The 20401-nt window shown below is 47.3% G+C and overlaps 1 protein-coding gene across 1 annotated transcript in view; it reads right to left on the bottom strand.

Annotated features, from left to right (window-relative positions):
- LOC112560926 (netrin receptor UNC5B-like) overlaps positions 1-20401 on the bottom strand; it is a 311035-nt gene that overhangs the window by 50359 nt on the left and 240275 nt on the right. The window contains exons 4-6 of the mRNA XM_025233048.1: positions 12804-12964; positions 11517-11727; positions 5635-5738 (exon numbers count right to left, since the gene is read on the bottom strand). Of these exons, the coding sequence (XP_025088833.1) occupies positions 5635-5738; positions 11517-11727; positions 12804-12964 (476 nt within the window). The remainder of the gene's footprint in view (positions 1-5634; positions 5739-11516; positions 11728-12803; positions 12965-20401) is intronic.

The following is a 20401-nucleotide window of genomic DNA, read 5'->3' as shown; positions in this document are numbered from 1 at the left end:
TGTAAAAGTGAAATCAATCTTGTAGTCAGGCTACCCGGTGGGCCAGTCTGCGCACAAGATATCATCGCCATTGGAGTGATAAGAGCGGCGTTTTCATCTCTCAGGTACACGTGCAGGTAACATCGCCTGATTACATCTCTTTGTAATTAACCAGACAAGGAGTTCAGCATAGAGAACGGTTCACCTCCATTCTTCCTCTCTCCACGCCTTCCTCCTCCTCCACCACAACCACAGACAATAACCACACCAAGACACGGCGATCATTAACTTGACAGTTGCTTGCAGGCCACTGGGAGTGGGTCGGTTGCTAAGGGAAACAAAAGAGCCTACTCTCGTGACATCACTGGGCCTAGTTCCTTCCATTTGAACTGAACACAGGTTCATACGACATCTACTTCCACAAAGGCGCTGGGATACTTTAGCGGCCACAGTCACGCACGCCCTCATTTGCATAATATTCCTAAGCACGAATATGGTTTCCGTAAACCGACAGTTAAGCCAGTGCTGCTGTTGTGCTCCACTGCACCTCGTGTTCAGGTGGGAACTACGAATGCAAATAAAAATAGAATGAGCTACTTTTAATGAATATAAATCAGGGAGCAGCATCGCTAGCTGAAGGCGCATGCCCGAAGGTAGATAAGGGAGGTAACTGACTAGGGATCGCCTACCGGTTCAATTATTTTCTTAATTTCACGTTTATGATGCTCCATTTGCCGTTTTATTCAAGAGGAAGCTGTGTGGGTGGGTACGGTTGTGGGGCTGAAACCTAGAGATTCACTGCTAACCTTTCGACCCCAAGATCCGCACCGCGTAAAATGCTTCGACAAAAGCAGGACACGGGTATCTTGTAGAACAGGGGTGGGCAACATACGGCCCGCGGGCCGGATCCGGCCCGCGACGGGATTTTGACTGGCCCGCAGACTGTTTCTGGTCGTACATGATAATGTGGCCCGCGGCCACATTCTGCCGCAATCTCCCACTGCTAATTACTTGCTTACTGCGTCGAATAATAGTGACTGTTATTTATTTTTTGGTTCTTTGTTTTCTTTGTTTTTTGATTCTTTGTTTTCAGTTAGAATTAGATTTAGAAGTCGGCAAGAAAGCAGTATGTTTGTTGTGCAGTGAAAGTGTTGCCGTGATGAGAGAGTACAATGTCAGCCGCCATTATGCGACGACACATGCAGGCTATGGCAGGCTATGGCAGGCTATTGCAGGCTAAGGCAGGTTATGGCAGGCTATTACAGGCTATGGCAGGACTTTATCAGCAGCGGAACGGCAAACAAGAGCAACAGAACTGGACAGAAAACTTGTAAAGCAGCAGAATGTATTCGTAAAAACCAAAGTAGCCCAGAAAGCTGCTACTCATGCCAGCTTTGTGGTCGCATACAACATTGCCAAGCACAGCAAATCGTTCAGTGATGGTGAATTTGTCAGAATATCACAACACACTTTCCAACACTGGAGACTATGGCAGCCCAGATGATGTCAACTGAGAACTACACCAATATGATATCTACACTAGACAATGAATTTTCTCGTCGTTTTGCGGACTTCCAGAAACTTGATGCTGAGTTTGATGTCTTGTCATCCCCGTTTACAACTGACTTTGAAAAGGTGCCGGATGCTCTACAGCTGGAATTGATTGACCTGCAGTGTGCCTCTACTCTGAAAGAGAAATTCCAATCTGAAAGAATTGACAAATTTTATGCGTCACTGAATGAGTCCAAGTTTGCCAACCTGAGAAAGATGGCCATGAAACTACTTGTTCTGTTCGAGTCTACATACATTTGTGAGCAAACATTTTCGACCATGAACATTAACAAGACCAATCTGCGTTCCAGTCTAACTGATGTTCACGTGCAGTCTTACTGAGGATTTCAACGTCCGACATGCAGCCAGAGTTCAAGCAACTTGTTGACAACTTTGATCGACCACAGCTGTCTCACTGACTTCAGCAGCTGTTGAAGTACATTATGTTAACATCATTAAATACTGTTTTTGGTCTCTTTGCTTTAAAATTAAAGTTTACGAGTTTACATTAAACACGATTTATTCCTTGCATATGTAGATAAATACGCGATTAAGGTATTGATCCAGTAATCTGGCCCGCCAAGGACTTCATATCCCCATATCCGGCCCGCCGACCGGAGAAGTTGCCCACCCCTGTTGTAGAAGAATGAGTGTCCATCAGCTCTTCTTTCCCTAATATTTACACATGTTCCTTCTTTTTTGTTTCATCTGATCTGTTGTTGAATGACAGCCCCCACCCATCTCTCCGATGAGAACAGCGGAGGAGGTGCGAGTATCAACTGCACAGTCAGACAGAGGAGATGGGGACAAAGACTGTTTGCTATAGTAATGACGATGGTGGGAGGGTGGATGGGAAGGAATTAGTGAACAGCTAGGGCAGGGCAGCCAGCCCTGTAAACAGATGCCTCATGCAGAGAAAGAAAAGCGAACGGAGACAAGAACTGAACTGTATTGGTGACCGGCGCCTCTATGGTAATGATGTCGATGATATAACTAAAATCACACTTCTACAGCAGCACACTGAACTGCTGCTTATTACTACCATAATGTCTGGTACCACTACTAGCTACAGCCTTGTGTCCCTGTTTGTCTCTCTCTCTCACACACGCGGTCCATTTCAAAGGCTGAGGTCAAGGAGTGTTTTCTGAGCCCATGACCACCACACCAAGTCACGTGCTGAGCAGCTGTGAGCAGCAAATGGCGTGGGAGGGGAAGGGCGACTCTATTTCCTCTTTTTTCTTTAATTATCCCCAACCCTGAGTATGAATACTAAACAGAGGGCAGGCCTACCGGAACTACTTCCCTAATGCGTTCAAACGTGTCCGCACTATACGATCAGAAATGTATTGATGGCCCTAGACCAGACAAACAACAAATCGTTTAAAAATCCTTACCTTCTCTTTGATAACACTACTTTTACAACTTTTCACTTTGTCAGCATACAGACAGCAACTTTTTCCCGTAATTTTCATCAGTATTCACTCCTCTTTTCTTTTTTAAAAAAGTATGCGTTAATGTGGGTATATATGTGTGCAGTATTTTGTGTAAACAATATCGTTTCATAATTAAAGACGACGATGAGAAGACAGTGAACACAAAACAACATCCCTATCAATGCATGGCAGGACCGCGGGGGTGGGGTCACATTCACAAGGACACAGCGACAACGCACGGCACCAGGGGTCAAGGTCTCCCAGCAACCAATCATCTCGCTACTCGTCTGGTGAACCGCACTTTCCTCTAACCACAGTTCGTTGGTCTGACTGGCTGCTCACATTATTCTCGCCATAAGCACGCCTTCCATATGTACGTATGTTTGTACACAAATATGTGGGTGTTCGCGTGTGTATTTTTGTCTACCTGTACATGTTTTCGTGTATTTGCACGTGCTTACACGTGTGCTCAGTCATTTTAAAAGGTGAAAATGGAAAAATAAAAACAGTCAAGAAACAGCCATGGCACGTGCCGGCAAATCAGCGGCTGGAAGCATTCCCATCTCTCTCCTAGAGACTAGTCCACCCTCCCCCCGAATCTTAGTTTTCTTTCCTCCCTCAAACCTTTCACCTTTCCTCGCTTACTGCTGGAACCCTCCCTTGGTCACGCTTGCTGCTAACCCCTCCAATCAGGTGCCAGGAACCGAGTGGAACCCCTCACACCCTACCCGCTCAACCGCTCTTCTCACATTCCTGACTCGTGGCATAAAACTACACTCCTAATGGGCTGGTGTTTGAAGCTCTTTGTAATGGCACATGTCCTGAAGATTTATGAAATCAGCAAGCAGCAAATATGCAAAATAATTAAAAGAAGAATGCGAGTGAAGAAAAAGCGAGACATGGGATGGTCTCCTTTTGGCTCACTAGCCTTGAAACCCCAGGAATGCATTGAAGATGTGACCAGACTAGCATTCGTGCATTCTAGGGGCTTGTTGGGTTAAAAAGATTCTTGCTTTTAAATGCTGCCCTCCGAAACACACAAAAAGATCAGAAAACAAACGACTTCTTAAAAAAGAAAAACTTCCCAGCTCACGACCCCCAACCCCAAAGAAAAAAAAAAACTGCAAATGATTGGGCTTAGTTCATTACAGGATATTACTTCCCCAAATCTGATTGAAGAACTCCTTTCTGTTCATGAGATGACAAGGGCCACACAACTGTCAGCCGAGGGGTGGAGCTGTCCGTCAGTAAGCCTCTCGCCGTGCGCCCCACCCTTCCTCTACTTACCCTTGCGTGAACTCAAGTCACCCCTGCCTCGCCCTCGTGACTGTGGGTGCGATATGGCCCACGACAAAGAACAACTCTGGAGGAGCGGCCGGTGGTGTCCCTGCTGTCCGCTTGTCCCCACCCCATCCCCATCCGCCCGACGTAGGGTCAGACTCCGAACTGGCAGTTCCTGTGTCCTCCAGCACCAACGGCCCTCCAGTTCCTCCTGTCTGTATTTCTACTTCCTCGGCGCTCGCTAACCGTCCCGATTAAATCTCGGATATTCGTTTTTCAAAGCACGTTTAAAAAAAAAAACTTGTTTTGACATGTAGCTTACAATACTTTTACAAGAGCTAGTAAACAATCCTTGGCAGTTACAAGCTGTGTGGAGTGTTGTGAGCAAGTAACTCGGTGCGTCTGCTCCGTTCGTCTCCTTCCAGCAACTCATCAAACTTTTTTTTTCTTTCCTTGTGCGAGTACCGGGGAAAACGATGATGAAATCGCACTGAAGAGTTCCACCGTTATTCGCCACCTTCCCTCCCCAAACCTGTCTCCATATTTGTCCACAAGTCCGTTCACCTGACTGTAAAAAGTTCATGCCATTGCTACCGAAAGGTCATCGCGGTCAACATCTGCCATTCGCCCCTCGCCCGTTGGCGAGACTGTCCAGTCCAAGAAACAACAGCTCCACCGACAGTTTTGTCTGATGGGACAAGAAACATGTCGGTAGTCTGATCCACCGTGGAAATAGGTGCCACTGGAGAAGGGAGCGGGGGTTATCTTCCCTTTCCGGGCCTAGTGGCACTGACGGCAAGAGAAACGCTTGCTGATACAGACACACGGAGGAGCTGATACAGACACACGGAGGAGCTGATAGAGGCGCACGGAGAAAGTTATCGCTTCTTCAGAAGGGTGTCACCCCAGCTGCAAGGGGGAGGTGATACAGTCTCGACTCCTTAACCCTCCACCCCAACCCCTCCACTCATCATCAGTATTTGTACCCGCGGCACCCAGAGGGAGACACTTCCTGACACGGATACGTCACCCGAGACGGAAAAATATAGAGCGGGCGACACCACGTCACTTCCCTCGGCTGATCAGCGGCACTCATCTGCAGCCGGCCACATACACGTGCTGTGAATAACCGCCATGCACCGGCTGACTCCTGTAAAACTCCACCGACACCGCGCCCCCTGGTGACAAGTCACACGCCATAAAAACAATGCTGCCAGAGTCAACGATGACAGGCCACTGACTGGCACTGCAGTGTGGTTTATCTGGCATCCACACCACACACAGCAACAACAGGTGGCTGTCTGGCATCCACACCATCCACACAACAACAGAGTGGCTGTCTGGCATCAATGTAACACCAAGAGGACCAAACAACAAGGTCGTTACTTACCGTTGGCAGAGGTTTGCCTTCAGGAGGCAGACATTGCAGTTCCGCCGTACTTTCCAATGGAACCCGGGAGCTCATGGGTACCCTCTGGAACCGTCTTTTTAAATCTGAAACAAATGCAGTTCTCCAGGTTCACTAAAACGTACCAATGGCGAATAAATTAAATAAATAAGTGAATATCTTACTCTGACTATTTATCATTACAGAAAAAAGCATCACAAGCAAGTAAAATGTTTTACAAGCTAAATACAGATTAGACATTTTGTTAGTCATGCTACAAAACTTCGTGTACTTCAAATGATTTAAATATTTGTCTCCTTTACATAGGACTGTGTCACAAGGAAACCACACCATACACATACCCACATACACATGCACGCACCCTCCCCCCTACACACGTGTTTATCATATTTATTGCGTTTACCTGTGTGTCTATCTTTAGACAACCATTCTTATTTGTAACCGCTACAACGTTTGCCGAGGTGCTTCCGGCCTGCACGTGCATGTAGCCGTGGTGCCAGGTCAGGGTTCAAGTCTTACATTTCATGTTTAATATATACACACATGCGCAATGCTCATTTCCTTTGTTTAGCCACGATGCGTTTGTTGAGTTCTATTACAGCCAGTCACCTGCCAAGGCTGGGAATCTGTCCACTTGTCCTCCCACGGCACGGAAATCAAGATATCCACTCATACAGTACAGCAGGGGCCTGAAGCCTGCACACGCACTGTAATTTTATCAGTTGTTCCGAGTAAGTAAACAATGGAAAGTTTGAGTAAGAGGATTCGTGGCGAACGTGACACCACCTTTTTTCCTCCTTGAAAGCAAAATGTTGGACAGACCTTTTGCTTCCCGTCTACACCAAGTCCGGCGGAGACCATCCCGCCCTCGCGTGATCAATATCCTCTTGAAAGCCGATTGCCTCCCCTTGTTTTCTCTTCGTGACAATCGCCTTCATGTTGCTGGTGCTAACTACATTATGTCTGCAAACAGTCCTTCCATGGAGAGGGCTTGTCTAAGTAGAGTATGCCATTAGACGGCGCTGCAGGTTTGTTAATTCCAAGCAAGCCTAAGCTCCTCACTGATCTTGTCGATAATGCCGATGATCCTTAAAGCACTAAAGCAATAAAAGGCCCGTTTTGTGTCATTCAGGGACAAGAAATGCTATCCTCCAGCATCACCAGACCACAGCCTGCTGGCAGCTGGAACAATGACCTGTAACGATAAGGCGACAAGGGGGAGACTTACTTCCCTTTAGTGGCGTTATCTCCCCTTCCGCATCACTCGCTGGTTTGATCGACTGCTTGGCCTTTTGTCCCGGATTATAGCCTCGCTGTGATGCTTTTATAGTCGATTGTTTGGTTTTAAATACTCAGCGACTAAAGTTTCTCTTACTAAAAGGATAAAACCGCAGAAACCAATGTCTGAATGCACTACACACTGTCATGGATGTGAATTTCCCAAACTGCACAGGCAGAAAGTCGTGTACCAAATGCTGGTGAGTGAAATATTTAGCAGGCGACAGACTATCCCACTGAGGCTGTAGATGCAAAAAATATTTGCCTGTTGTTTAGAGCCAGACTTTTGTGATAAATGCTTTCTATCCAGTAGGCAAGCAGTTCAACCCTTATTGTAGAGAATTTTTATATTTGTCTCTTGACTGCAGTATGTCCTCTTGGTATGCAGAAGACACAGATAAATTCATATTTGAAGATGAAAACAATTTTGTACTAGAGTCAAGATTATCTTTAGAAGATGAAATGGAGAAATGGCTCAGTTTGGAATACACTACCATCTCAGTGACAATCAGATTAAATAAATCGACAATGCCCTGAAGCCTTCTTTGGCTGCTCTGCCTTGCTGCCTAATATCCTGGTTTCCTCTATATTATAGCCATTAATCAAATCCTTCTTTGCCGCAAAAATCTTATGTGTCGTGAGCTGTTTTCAGCCTCCCAGTCATTCCAGTAATACCGATAACTCCAGTGAGAGAGATAATCAGACTAACATTAAAATGCCTAACAATTGACATCTGTCTATTTGAAAACCGCGTTAATGTTGAAAATAAAGTTAGAAACCTTTTCAAAAAAATAAAAGAGGTGGGGGGAGACAAAAATAAAAAGATAAAACTAAGGCGTACTCCATCAACTTCCGCAGTAAGTCAATCTACCGCCCCCCTTCCCCTTTCCTGTTCATTGCTACTGACACTCCCAGAGAGGTTTGGTCGTTTCATCAAATCACGTGCCGGGAGGGGCAGGCGGCTCCTACTTATACACACGTCCTCGTGCTGCCACCTTACAACGGCAATTGATTTCCAAAGACGCGGAGCGACTGCCTGATGAGACAGAACCTCTCCGCTGGGAACCGGGCGCCTTGCTCGCCTCCCGACAGCAAATAATGGCAGACAGGAAGTGACATCACACAAAAACCAATCCAATCGCTGTAAATCTTGTGCCACGAAACCAATTCGGCATGCTCCGAGTGGACAGAGCGCCCAAGACAACAGGAAACGCCTTTCTCGGGGAGAAGAGCTCAGGCCAGGGCGGAAGAGACAAGATTGCCACCTGATCGGCTTTCCGCTATTGAACTGTCCACCAATAGCAATCAATGACGACAAACAGCCTTGAGTGTAATTGTGTTGGCCATAGTTATTGCATGGCGGCTTGAAAGGATTGCTTGTCAAGCTGCTCCAACTCGCGGCCATTGATTCTCACAGCAGCTCGGTGGCCAGGAAAGGCTAAGTGAGAGAAAATCAGATCTACACCCCACTAATCATGTCCTCCTTCCATTGATGCCAACAGGAGGACCACCCTGACGTGTGAACAAGGAGACGAGGGCCGGGACGGGGTGCAAGGAACACTAGATGGCGCTCACGCCTATGTGTGTGTGTGAAGTATCTCAATTTTCTCATACCTACATTTTTCTGAGTGTGGACGAGAAAGGGGTGGGAGGAGTAATGTTGGGAGGAGTAATGTGGAGTGTTTTCTGGTGGGTAGCTGGCATATCCAAGATTTGTGGATTTATTTGTGCCAGAGTCAAGAGGGCATGCGAGTTTCAGGCTGCATTCAACACATCTGCTTTGGAGAATATCGCTCTCGTCTTCATGCAGATTGATCACTCGTTCAAAGTCTCGGTCTTCAGGAGAGTGAGATGTTACATGAGTGATGAGATGTTACAAAGTGAGTGTCTAGATGTTACAACATATGTTACAATGTGAGAGGCGAGATGCGAATTCAGCTGTAGACGACATGTAGACATCTTTACACCCTGCACATTATTCCACCCCGACCATCTTGAACCGCTTCTTTCTCCTTCAAAATTTATTCTCTTACTCGAAAGGAAGGGGAGGAAAACTACTCTGTGTATGAAGGTGTGACAAGTCCATTCTAGTGTGATTTATGAGTGCTTGCTCTTTGGGGGACATACGATACTTTCTAAGATGGAGCGATCTCAGACCTCCCAGCCTTGCCATTTCAAACTATGGGCTGGACACACTGCCTCGTGTTTTTCTGTGTGTTGAGCGCATTCCACAGCAACAACAGCAATGTAAGGCTAGTCAAGCCGTAACATCCGGTTTGCTACTACATACAATCTGTACAAGTTCTTCGTAGTACCAAACCAGCTTTACGAATGTGAAGCACGGACTCTGCTTGACATACGAAGAAGAGAATCTTGGCATTCGAGAACAAGTGCCTGAGAAGGTTGCTCTCGATCTCGTATCAAGAACAGTAATGACAATGACTTTGTATGAAACATGATAGCCGCATTTGTACAACACCAAGAACCCCTACTTGCAACAGTCAAGCGGTGCAAGCTGCTCTAGTCTGGTCATGTGACCCGGCACGACACCTAGTTGAAGACTATGGTTCAAGGTACCTTGGAGGGTGGTTGACCCCGCATTGGCCTGAGGAAAAACTGGCTTACGAGCGCGGAGTGGACTGGTCATCCTGTGGTTGACCTGATCACTATCAGGCGTGAGTGGCGGGCTTTGTTAGCTACCATGTGCTCCCCCAAAGACCTGAACGAAATTAAGGGACGAATGACTTTTGTTATAAAACGACGAAAAGGAAGAAAAACTGAACTTTGTTTAGAACAAAGGGGTTATCAATTTCATTTAGGTTGCTATCGCGGCCATGGCTGTTTCCACTGGTTCTTCCGTTCTCAGTTCATCGCCACAAACCTTGCCATTTCCAGATTTCTGGAATATCCCCACAAACCAGTCTGAGTCTGGGCTGCATTACCCACAAGAAAAAGCAAACAGTGGTTATCAGCTTCTCCCGGAATTTATGGCTCGCTAGATCTACAACGATGTTATGAATATTTATTGCACGTTAAGGGTGGCCTGCCCTCCCAGAGGGTATTTACTGATGTTGAATTCAAGTATCCGAGGAGTGCTGCCATGATGGGAAGCACTTGTAGCCCTGTACTCTGTGCTATCCCCCTGTTCCCTTCGTGACGTCTGCTGTGGCGAACTGAGAGTCCGATCAAGATGATTCTCTCCCCTCCTCCCACCCGCCTCTTTTCTTCCTCTACCATCTGGGAACGGTGACAGCCTGGTACTTGGGTGTCTGTGGAACGCCACGACGAGTTCTCGTGTAACTCTCCACGGCAATCCTCGCGCGAGGTGCGGCGGCGCTGGGTGTCGAGCGCCAGACTCTGGAGTCAAACCCTCGGCAGCAGCCTCGCTCAGCCTTTCTCCAGTTGCCGCCCTTATCGCGTGCACCGAGCATTAAGGCCCTTACCTACCTACGTGGCCGGGGCTGCAGATAACCGCCTTGTTTGATGAAGACTTGCTTTACTGCCTTCCCCGTCGCAAGTCTGTGACTGGATCTTTCGGCACCTTAATTGAGAATCTTCTCTCTCTCTGGCTCCAGAGAGAAAGCCATTCCACGTGCAGCTTCCCATGACACTCGTATGAAACATCAATTTGCACTCAGCTGCTAGTTTTGTTTTCGAAACAGTATCTGTAGACTATCCGGAACTAATTAAGCTCCCGCATCATTTCGCCTGGGGTATTCCACGTCTGCAGCTCCCACGTGACTCCCGTCACCATGACAAACGTCTGTGCCACGTGCTGACGTGCATCGCACGTTTGTAGTGCAGTCACTAATCAACAGCCTTCTACCCTGCATAGCGCAGACATTGGTGTACAGCTTCTACAGGTAATCTACATCTCGCAGTCACTGATTACAGCCAGAAGTTCCCTACACATGTCCTACTAACAGTCTTGGTCGCCCCTCAGTGTACAGTACTCGTGATCGTACCCCGCTGAATATAAATCTTGATTAGTCTTGATAGTACCCCAGTGCATACTAATCTTGATCGCACGCCAGTGCACATTGATCTTGATGGTCTCCCAGGTGCACATCAATCTTGACAGTACCCCAGGTGCACATTAATCTTGATAGTACCCCAGGTGCACATTAATCTTGATAGTACCCCAGTGTACACTAGTCTTGATCGTACCTAAGTCCCCACTCGTCTTCGCCTCGGATCTCTGGGTAGATGTTCTTTCACTCGCCGAGCCCATGCAATGTTAGTGTGTCAACTGGAGTTGCATTCGTCTGCATTTTGCTCATGTAAGCACAATGACCTCAGTTACTCAGTAAGACACCCAACAAATTACTCTCTGAGACAAAACTCGGGTAGCTCAGCTTTTAGTGTGAGATCAGCTTTAGCACAAAAAGACAGGAAATAGTGCGTTCGTGGCTCGTATGACAGAAAACAGAAGGGTGGTGGGGCTGACAGAAGGACAGAAATTCTCATTTCTGAATATGATCGGCTTTACGTGACAAATGCGGCCCATAAAGGATCGTCCTATATCAATAAACTGAACAAGAACTTGAGACAAAAGACACATAGCGGGCTGCACGTGATGTACTCACAGGCCGCCTCGATGAGCGCGCGCGTGCTCTTGACGTGCTGAGGGTTGGAGGAGCCCTGCACGGTGTTCCAGGCGAAGCACTCGCACCAGTAGCCGTCCTCGCCATAGTAGTCCTCCACCTCGTCGCGCGTGACTTCGATGCTGGACTGCAGCGTCTTGCGGCCCGTCACGGGGTCCATCAGCTCCAGGTTGGTGTACTGCTTGACCGGCACCTGCCACAAACACCGAGTGTCAGCCACCCCGTTAGCAATGGCGGAGCTCCTACGGACATCGTGGGTGGGGTGAGGGAATAACTTCTACCTCGTCAATGCACAAATTTACAAATGATTTCAAAGCGTATTCCAGCGCTGCTAACATTGACCGTTTAATCTTACCTGACATGGGGGAGAGAATAACACCATCCTAAGAAATTAGAAGACGCGGAGAGAAAGAGAGAAAGAACAAGAAAACCCGTTAAGAACTGTTACTTTGTTACACGATCATTTTAAAACAGTCAACTGATTAGATAAATGTGTTTGTGTGTGTGTGTGAGCGTGTGAAAGAGAGAAGAGAAGGGGAGAGAACTCTCTACATACAATACTCTTTGTTCATTTCGTCCAGAACTCGACTGTGAACAGCCAACAGTGCCGCTTATCTTTCCATTAAGTGTCCTAGTGGTAGGTAGTGAATAAACAAGCAGGACTGAGTCTCGGTCGTCGTAGTCAGTACCCAGGCCGTAACTTCTGCTGTCAGCTTGTGGGGGAGGGGCGCAGTTGTGGGTGGTTTTGAGATACCCGGGGGCTAACACGGAAACCAGCTGTGCACGGTGACGCGTGAGGGACTGGATAACCGAGTACTCCCGATCGCTGGGTGGTCCATCGTTTGTAAACAGTCTGAGTTTTCAAATACCCGTGACATAATAAAGTTCAACGGAAAAGAAAAAGCACAACACTACTAGTGTCGGGTGGCTGGATTTGTCTTTAATAAAAACGCAGGATAATGATGTCAGAAACTCTCATCTAAGGCATAAAACTTCAAGCCCTCTGGGTTTAAAAATTGTCCGCCGTGAAATTATGGCATATTTTGATAACGGTCAAAACGACTTTTTTTTCGTCTCGCAAAGTTTGCAGGTGCAAGAAAAAGACAGTTGGCTCAAACAGGCCAGAGGAAGATGTGTAGATAAGAAAAAGAAGTGGTGGACCTCGAGATACGAGTCACACAGACTGAGAGAGGGTATGTGTGTGCGAGTGAACGATGGACCTATATATACAAAGAAAGAGAGATAAGTGGTGTGAGTGTGCATGCTGACCTGGCTGCCGGCGCACGTGAAGGTGATCTGGATGGCGGGGGTGGCGCGGCACGTGATGACCGCGGGCTTGGTGCGCACCACGTAATAGTTGGCCTCGGGCTGCTGACGCCATTCCGGCAGCCCCTGGTTCAGCGGGTCGCTGCTGCCGAAGGGGAAGTCACCTGCAACAAACATGGCAAGAAAACATAAGAAGACTGATCTCTCTGACCACAACATCGGACAGGAAGACATAGCACTGGGGGTAGGGGAAGGGGATACATCCTGTCACCGCTAACAGTCTCTACTAGTTTTGTGCAGCGATAATCTTTCGCATTAAATAAAACTTTATTTTGCGGGTTTCATACTTTCAAAATTTAAGTTAACACAGAGAAAATAAACGAAAACAAAGACAGCACACATCAATGAAAACCAAACCAGCACCGAGACATTTATATTAGTTGTTTTACAATATTCTTCGGAGTCTACCAACAATAACAGCTGAAATTAGTTTAAAGATACCCAGAGCGCCGGCCCTCCCTTACAATGCACACAAACACAAGAGAGAGAGAAGTGCAAGAGGCAGACAATGGAGACAACACTAACTGCTCAACAGGAGGAGATGAAAGGACCAGACATACAACCACGGCATATCGGCTGTCCAGTGATTACACCACACCCGCCGCTTGTGCTCCTCGTTTTTTCACGCACAGCGCTGCTGCCCCCGTGTTCATCCGTCTGACAGAACCCTCGGTCCCCTTCGCTCTCTCTCTCTCTCGCTCTTTCAGGAGTAGGGGATGGGGGAAGAGGCTAGCCCAAAGAAAGAAGAGCCGATCCAAAGGCTCCTAGCCCGTTATTACAGCCAGTTGTCATTGTTATCCCCCGCCAGCACACCTCCCACCTCTCACCCTCACTGCAAATCAATATGGCAGGTCTAGAAGTGTTATTCTGCCAGTTCCAATTCTGTCTTCCCCTCCCCGTCCCCACCTCTGCCTCCCACCCTGGCTGGCAGCTTGGGCACCTCCTACTGACCCCCTCCCGACTTCTAGTGATGCCAGTTCACGCGGCGTCTTCCGCTTCTCTCGGCAAAACCCAAGACACCCCCTCCCACTTCTTGCCCTCCCCGCACGCTCAAGCTTTAGTCATGAGACTGTCAGAGGGCCTAAGCGGTTCCCTTACAAAGTCAACAAGATGAGAGCTAATTTGCTCATTGTTAGCCCAGCCCAATATTCGCCTTCACAAAGGTGACGGCCGAGTGTCCAAGTTTAAACAGAAACAAACCAAACTATAGCGATCATTTAAAACAAGAGAAAATTTTCTGCATTTGTAAGGCATAAAAAATATTTGAAGTCAGCAAAGGCATTAATATCACTGGGTCGCAAAAGTCTGAAAACCAATAAGATTTTGTTTTCCCCGATAAACCAGGGCTCAAACCTCTTTACATCAAGAAGGCGTTAGTGCAGATTTTTCTTCTGACCGCAGCAAGGGAAAAATATTGTTCTCGAATATTTCAGCGGTCATTCACCAACTTCACTCTCATGGATTATTCGTATGGCAACACGGTAAGAAGTTATAAGTTCCTGGCGGTCAATACTCATCTTAAATTACAAGCACTCGGCACAACAGACAGTGGTCGTGGTGACGAGCAGGACGCCTCCCTCCACAAACACCACCAAGTCCAAGGAGGCTCCTCACCAGAACTCTGGGAGGTGTGGCCACCAGATGGTCTGTCCATGCCATTACTTCCGCGATCACACCCACGAGCATCCTCCCTCCCTCAACATCAACAATCCCCTCCGCAGACAGAGGTACTCTAACATAAACAGATGAAACCGGAAGTGCTCCATGTAAGGACACATTAGAGTCGAAACCTGCAGCGAAGCAGGTACATCGTATGTAACCGACTGCAGTCAACCGGAAACGAAAGAGAAAAGATCATTATCTAATCAAAGCCCATTCCCCGGCCTCAGTTTGCCACTTCAGGGTCCCACGTGACCTGCTCTTGCAACCCCCAGTGTAAGTTATGCTAAAAGTTCAACTCATAAGAAATCCACTTAAACTGGCGGAGTTCTCTGTCATGCCTGTCACCTGAATTCCAAAACAAACTTGAAAAGCAATGAGTGATGGCAGATAAAGAGGAAAGAGTACACAATCTGAGTTTTAGGAGGCCAGATGGGGGCCTAACTAGGGCCGTACGGAGTCACAGATTAATTTCATCAGCAACACTAATTAACATTCAGTCCTGCCTCGGCACCCAATGAAGAAAAACTCATTTCCCCATCCTGATTTGCACAATGCCGACACTCCAATTGTGAGGAGGACGGGCAGACAAGACAGTAGCTGAGGCATGACCTGAAGTCTTGAGAGATGGCCGATATGGCTGGCAGACAAACTCTGGAACCTTCCACAGACGAGAGGATAAGCAGGCGTGCACACCGGCCTCCAAAGTCGCAGCTTGGATAGAAAGAGCGGAATAATAAAATCATAGTCTGAAGACGAAAATCAGAAAAAATGGAAAATCCAAGCTGAACATCAATGTTTAGTAAAGATGACGGCGACTACGGTGTCATCACATGTCGTAGTCGTGTTGTTGTTTGTTTTCCTGCTGTTGAAATGTGTGGTGCGGTCTCCAAGAGACACGATATGGACATACACTGGTCTTTCTCGTGACAGTCATTTCTGACCATCATACATTTTATGAAGGAAGCCACAGGACTTCATGGCTAAAGGCCAGACTTTGGCAGTTTGGTACTTTAAGCAACGCATTCAGTTAATTTTTTTTAAGAGATAGGAGTGATGTAAGCTCTTTTTCTAATATAGAAATAGATTGTACCTTGAGAAAAATTAGAAAAGATCACACAAATATTTTTAAATATTACGAGGAAAAAAATCTTTGCACATAAAACCATTTTCCAAAAAAAAAAAAAAGCTTCGACCAATAAATGTTAATACTCTTTCATCACAAGATTTATCTTCCATCTTTCTCTAACTCAAAAGATTAGTTCTAGCACCGGAGTTTGCAGCACTGGGCAGAATTGTGAAGAGTGTCGGGCGATTAGCTCAACATCAAGTGAGCTGCAATGTGTCCACACTGAGTCACTTCACCAGCCCAGCCGCCAAGCATCCAGACAGTTCCGGAAGCGGTCTGCAATAGTGGTGGCGGTGAGACAACAGCCAAGCGAGGACTCAACTGGTGTGGAAAGAGAAGGAAGTGGAAACCTTGAATTCAATTATCCTGTACGGGTGCAGAACGAGCAATTCAACTGTCTCAAGCAGCGGCCGAGCATCGTCGGCCATTGTGAGCGGTTGAGGCCGGCGAAATCAAACAAGTTGCCACACGCCTCCTCGTGGCGCCAACGGTTTTCACGGACAAGTCCAGCCACTTCCACCCGAGGTTTGGCGGAAGTCTGAACTCGGCGCCAGGAAATGGCAGTTTAAAATAAAGCCAGTGCGCGGAATAAATGTCTGTATTCATGGCGGCCGGCGGTGTTATGTAACTTGTGGTGCATCCAGTCGGATACAATGCCACTTGTGCCGAGTGTAAAGAAACACAGCGGCCAGACACTTCCGTCAAATTCTGCTATGAGATGATTACAGGGTTCCAAAAAGCCATGTGAGGACGAAGCCACTAACTGTTCCACGTCTGGGGGGGGGGGGGAACCGTGCCAATATTCTTCAGCCTTACTTCCCCCTCCCTCACAAAAATCGACAGTCAGAAACGAAACTTTGGACATGTATGTTTAAAAAGTATTTAGTGTTTTCTACAAAATTGTCCATGTACTCTGAAAAAGTTGTTTTGTGAACTGAGTGATAGTCAACTTCATATCACAAACGGCTCGCCAGGTTTTGTTTTGTTTTTGTTTTTGCTTTTTTTTTTTTTTTGAAAGGGGTGTGTGTGACAACTGGAGCTCTTCCGAAGACATGTCACGTTCCAAGGAGACGAATACATGACAACAGGAACGACAACCTACCGATGACAGCGACAGCTGGCGTGACACTGACACTGGCTGCCCGCATCAGCAACAGTCACATGATGAACATTTCAACTAAGTCGAAACATTTCAAAAATAGAAAAAAACCCAAAAGAAGCTAGATTTTCCTCCAGGAGTATATGTAATTTATTTTAATTCAGAAACAAACTGCCAATGGATGGAGAAAAACTGCAAGGCAAAATGTCGATTGTAAAGTTGGGTTCCGCTTGTGTGGGTGTGTCTGCTTCTCCTAGATTATGAATTAAAACGACATTCGCCACACAGCTTTGCATCGTTGTAGCTGTCCAACTGATTTTTTTTTAATTTACAGAAAAATCCCTGGCAGTTTTGAACAATGCACTCTTAACTTGCGAGTGTAGTGTCAAGAGGACTTTCTCCTCGTCAACCACATCACTACGGACACGTGACTAACAGCCAGAGTGACGTCATCCCGGTCAGGCCCACACTGCATGTCCTCCCTGGAGCCCACAAAGCTTTTGTCTCATCCGTGGAACAAGCTTGTGTCTTGCCCTTCGTTGCACCCTCCCAGACAGAGCTGATAACCACAATGAGAAATGAAACGGAAGTACTGGTCCTAGAGAATGATCTAATCAGACCAGGAGAAGAATATCTCTGCCATCAGGAGGCACCGGATTACCTCCCATTGTTCAGCAGCCATAATTCCCTTACAAGTCATCTTTTATGAAGCTTCTTTCTGGAGACTGGGATTTGCCCCGAGGCACAAAAGAAAAACCGCACTGATGTAACGACAGTGCGACAAGGAACGAGGCTCGGAGCACATCCAAGTGCACTCTGCTCGCGAGTCCACCTCATGGTGGTCAGAAGGCAGACAAAAGGTTGGTCGCTACATACGGGTGGTTAGGACAGCACGACATCTTGTCTAGACCTTTAATGACTAACCCTCTCACAAGTCGAAAAAAAAGGGTCGCCGACTACCGCAGCACTGTACCAGGTCCTACCATTTTCTGGAACTGAAGGCCCTGCCAGCAAGGGGTCGTGTCGGGAGGGTCCGTGGGTCGACAGACAACTGTTGTTGGCGACTGGTTGTCTCAAGCCGTCCCTTGTCCATAAAAAAATCGATGGCTCTCTTACGCGATTACTCGGAATAATCTATACACAAACTTGATGCACAAAACCTCTCCTCAAGCCAGGGTCGTGCCCCCTTCTCCACTCCGATATATCGGCAAGACTCTCGTCTCTGGGAGGATTAGCCTGCAATGTGGTTTCCATGTGGCCAGTCTGGCGTCGACTTCAAGAAAGGGGAGGCGCGGGTATCGGCTCGAATATTTACACAAGACATATGCATACCCGCCTGTGCTTGGACAGGAAGGGTCAATGGTCAAAGTGATGTATAACTCCAACCAGTCGTGAGCCGCTTGCTGCTTTGTACCGTCTCTCGCCCTCCCGTCGCTTGTTTTCGAGAATTCGCACGTGATAAATTTCAACCGACGGCGAAGTGGTGTGCCAGGCCGTAACAGTAATGGAAATAACTGTGCGACCGTAAGTGGATGGCTTGACATAATAAGAGGCTACTCTCCGTGGGTAAGGGTTTCAGAGAATAGTTTCAAAAAGAGCTTGACAGGAGTGTGTTTCTCAAACTTTTTTCTTCCGTCTCCCCCTACCCCACCTCCATTCCTTTTCTTTTTTTGGAAGCAGGCAATAGTTTCAAGCTTGCAACCGAGGTGAAAGAAAAAAGAAGAGAACTAGTCTTGACAGCTTAAGACAAAAATGAGTCTCTGCCGTGACCAACTGGGAGCGGAAGCGATTCAGCCCTCGGTTGCTCTCAAGCCGGGCTGAGTGCTGAGCGAAACAAGGTGTTGGGCGCGCTGTTCCCATTCTCATGGTCGTGATTTGCAGCTCGGCACAGCATCCTCCGTAAAGCCTCTGCATCAGCTGTCGACACTTAATCACAATGGCGACTGCGAACATTTGTACCCAGCGTGTCTCGTAACAATAATTCACGTACCTGGGCCTTCTGTTATGCCAGCCTCCTCCCTCTCCTAAGATTAGTCAAAACGGAAGGTCTTGTCCTCCCATCTACTCCTTCTACCTCCCCTACCACCCCTGAGAGCCGTGTCAGACCCTCTTCCAACAGCTACTGAGAACAACCAACGCTGTAATGATGTTCCTCGTCTGGAAAATGGAGCCGCTAACAAAACTAGTGACATCTTGACTTGCCCTCCAACTTTTGCTAATTTGTTTTATTCTGAGCTCCCCGACCTTTTGCGGAAGAGATAATAATCTTCACTTTGATTGGTTCTCTGGTGTGGAGAACTATTTCTTGCTAATCAATCAGAGATGCCGTCAGTTAAAACTCGCTACCCAGAACGCATACCCACAGATGTAAAGTTCCTGCCAGCTAATGAAAAACCAAACACGCATAATAACTGTCTGGTCTGCACATCCTGAAAACACACCTCTACCCCAGCGCTAATGGCTGTCTAGGTCCATACGTGTCGCAAAAATAACCCCAGACTTCACGAGGAGAAACGAACAGCCTTGCACTTTAAAACGAAATAATCATGATGAATCCTGGCGTGAAATGATCGTTAAGTGTTCCCACCCCTTCCCATCCAATTGTGGCTATCCCATGGTTCCCCTCGCCCAACACCACCTCTCACGCAGATGACGCGCGTCAGCCAGACCCTCGGCTGGAATCGTCTCTGAAAATGGCACAAGGTTCCTCCACCCAACCTAATTTTTCTGGGCATTCCTTCTCGACTCACACACTCCCACCTCAAACCCTACTCAACGTCCACCCCTGCCACCCCACAACACGCTCCCCGCCCCCCCACTAGCACCACCTCCAGCGCCATCGACTCCATCCGTTCCTGCGCATGCGCTCTCACAAAAGTGGGGGATAGTGCAGCAACAAAGCATGGTGTTAGGGTCCCGTACGGTGGAAAAATTCTTAATTTCATGCTCAGGCGGCCCTCCAAGGGCGCTGCCTAACTCGGCGAGACAAGGGTGGCAAGGCCGGGTGAAGTACGAGGCTGGTGGACAGTGTACGGAGGAGTGTAGACACTTTACTGGCCATTACAGCCCACTCCGCACGAGGGCCGGGAGCATATGTCACCACACTTTAGCTGCACGAGTTGCTCCGAGCAAGTAAAAACTCGTTTTTTTTCTCCCTGCATCCGTCGAGGTAACAATAATTCAATTCAGTGAATCAGTGAACACGAGCGTTAAGCATTTTCGTGTCTGCGAAAACCCAAGGGAAAAAAAAAAGGAAAGAAAGAATAGGACAAAAAAACTGTTTCTTGGCTTTCTTTAAAAGCTAATCAATTGCTTTGACCTGACGAAGCTGAGTCATTCCAAACTGTTCCAATTTTTCCAGTTGAATTCTATTAGATTTGTGTGTGGGAGGGGAGGGGAAGGTCAGAAGGCGGGGAGAGACTGGACAAGCATTAAATCTGTGGTTAATCGCATGCCTCGGACGGAAATTTAGGAACCAGAAAGAAATAAAATGAGAGCAGGCGGGCGGGTGCCTGTTTTTTTTCTTTTCTTGAGATGTCATAATAAAAATTGCACGTGTTGCTGAAGCCTACAATTGGCTTTTTTTTTAATTTGACCGTTGTAAACTGCACTGACATTTAAACTATTATCACGGGGAGGGTGTTCTGGTTAACT

Source organism: Pomacea canaliculata, linkage group LG1 (assembly GCF_003073045.1).
Source record: "Pomacea canaliculata isolate SZHN2017 linkage group LG1, ASM307304v1, whole genome shotgun sequence".
Taxonomy (NCBI): domain Eukaryota; kingdom Metazoa; phylum Mollusca; class Gastropoda; order Architaenioglossa; family Ampullariidae; genus Pomacea; species Pomacea canaliculata.
This window is presented reverse-complemented; position numbering and strand designations above follow the sequence as displayed.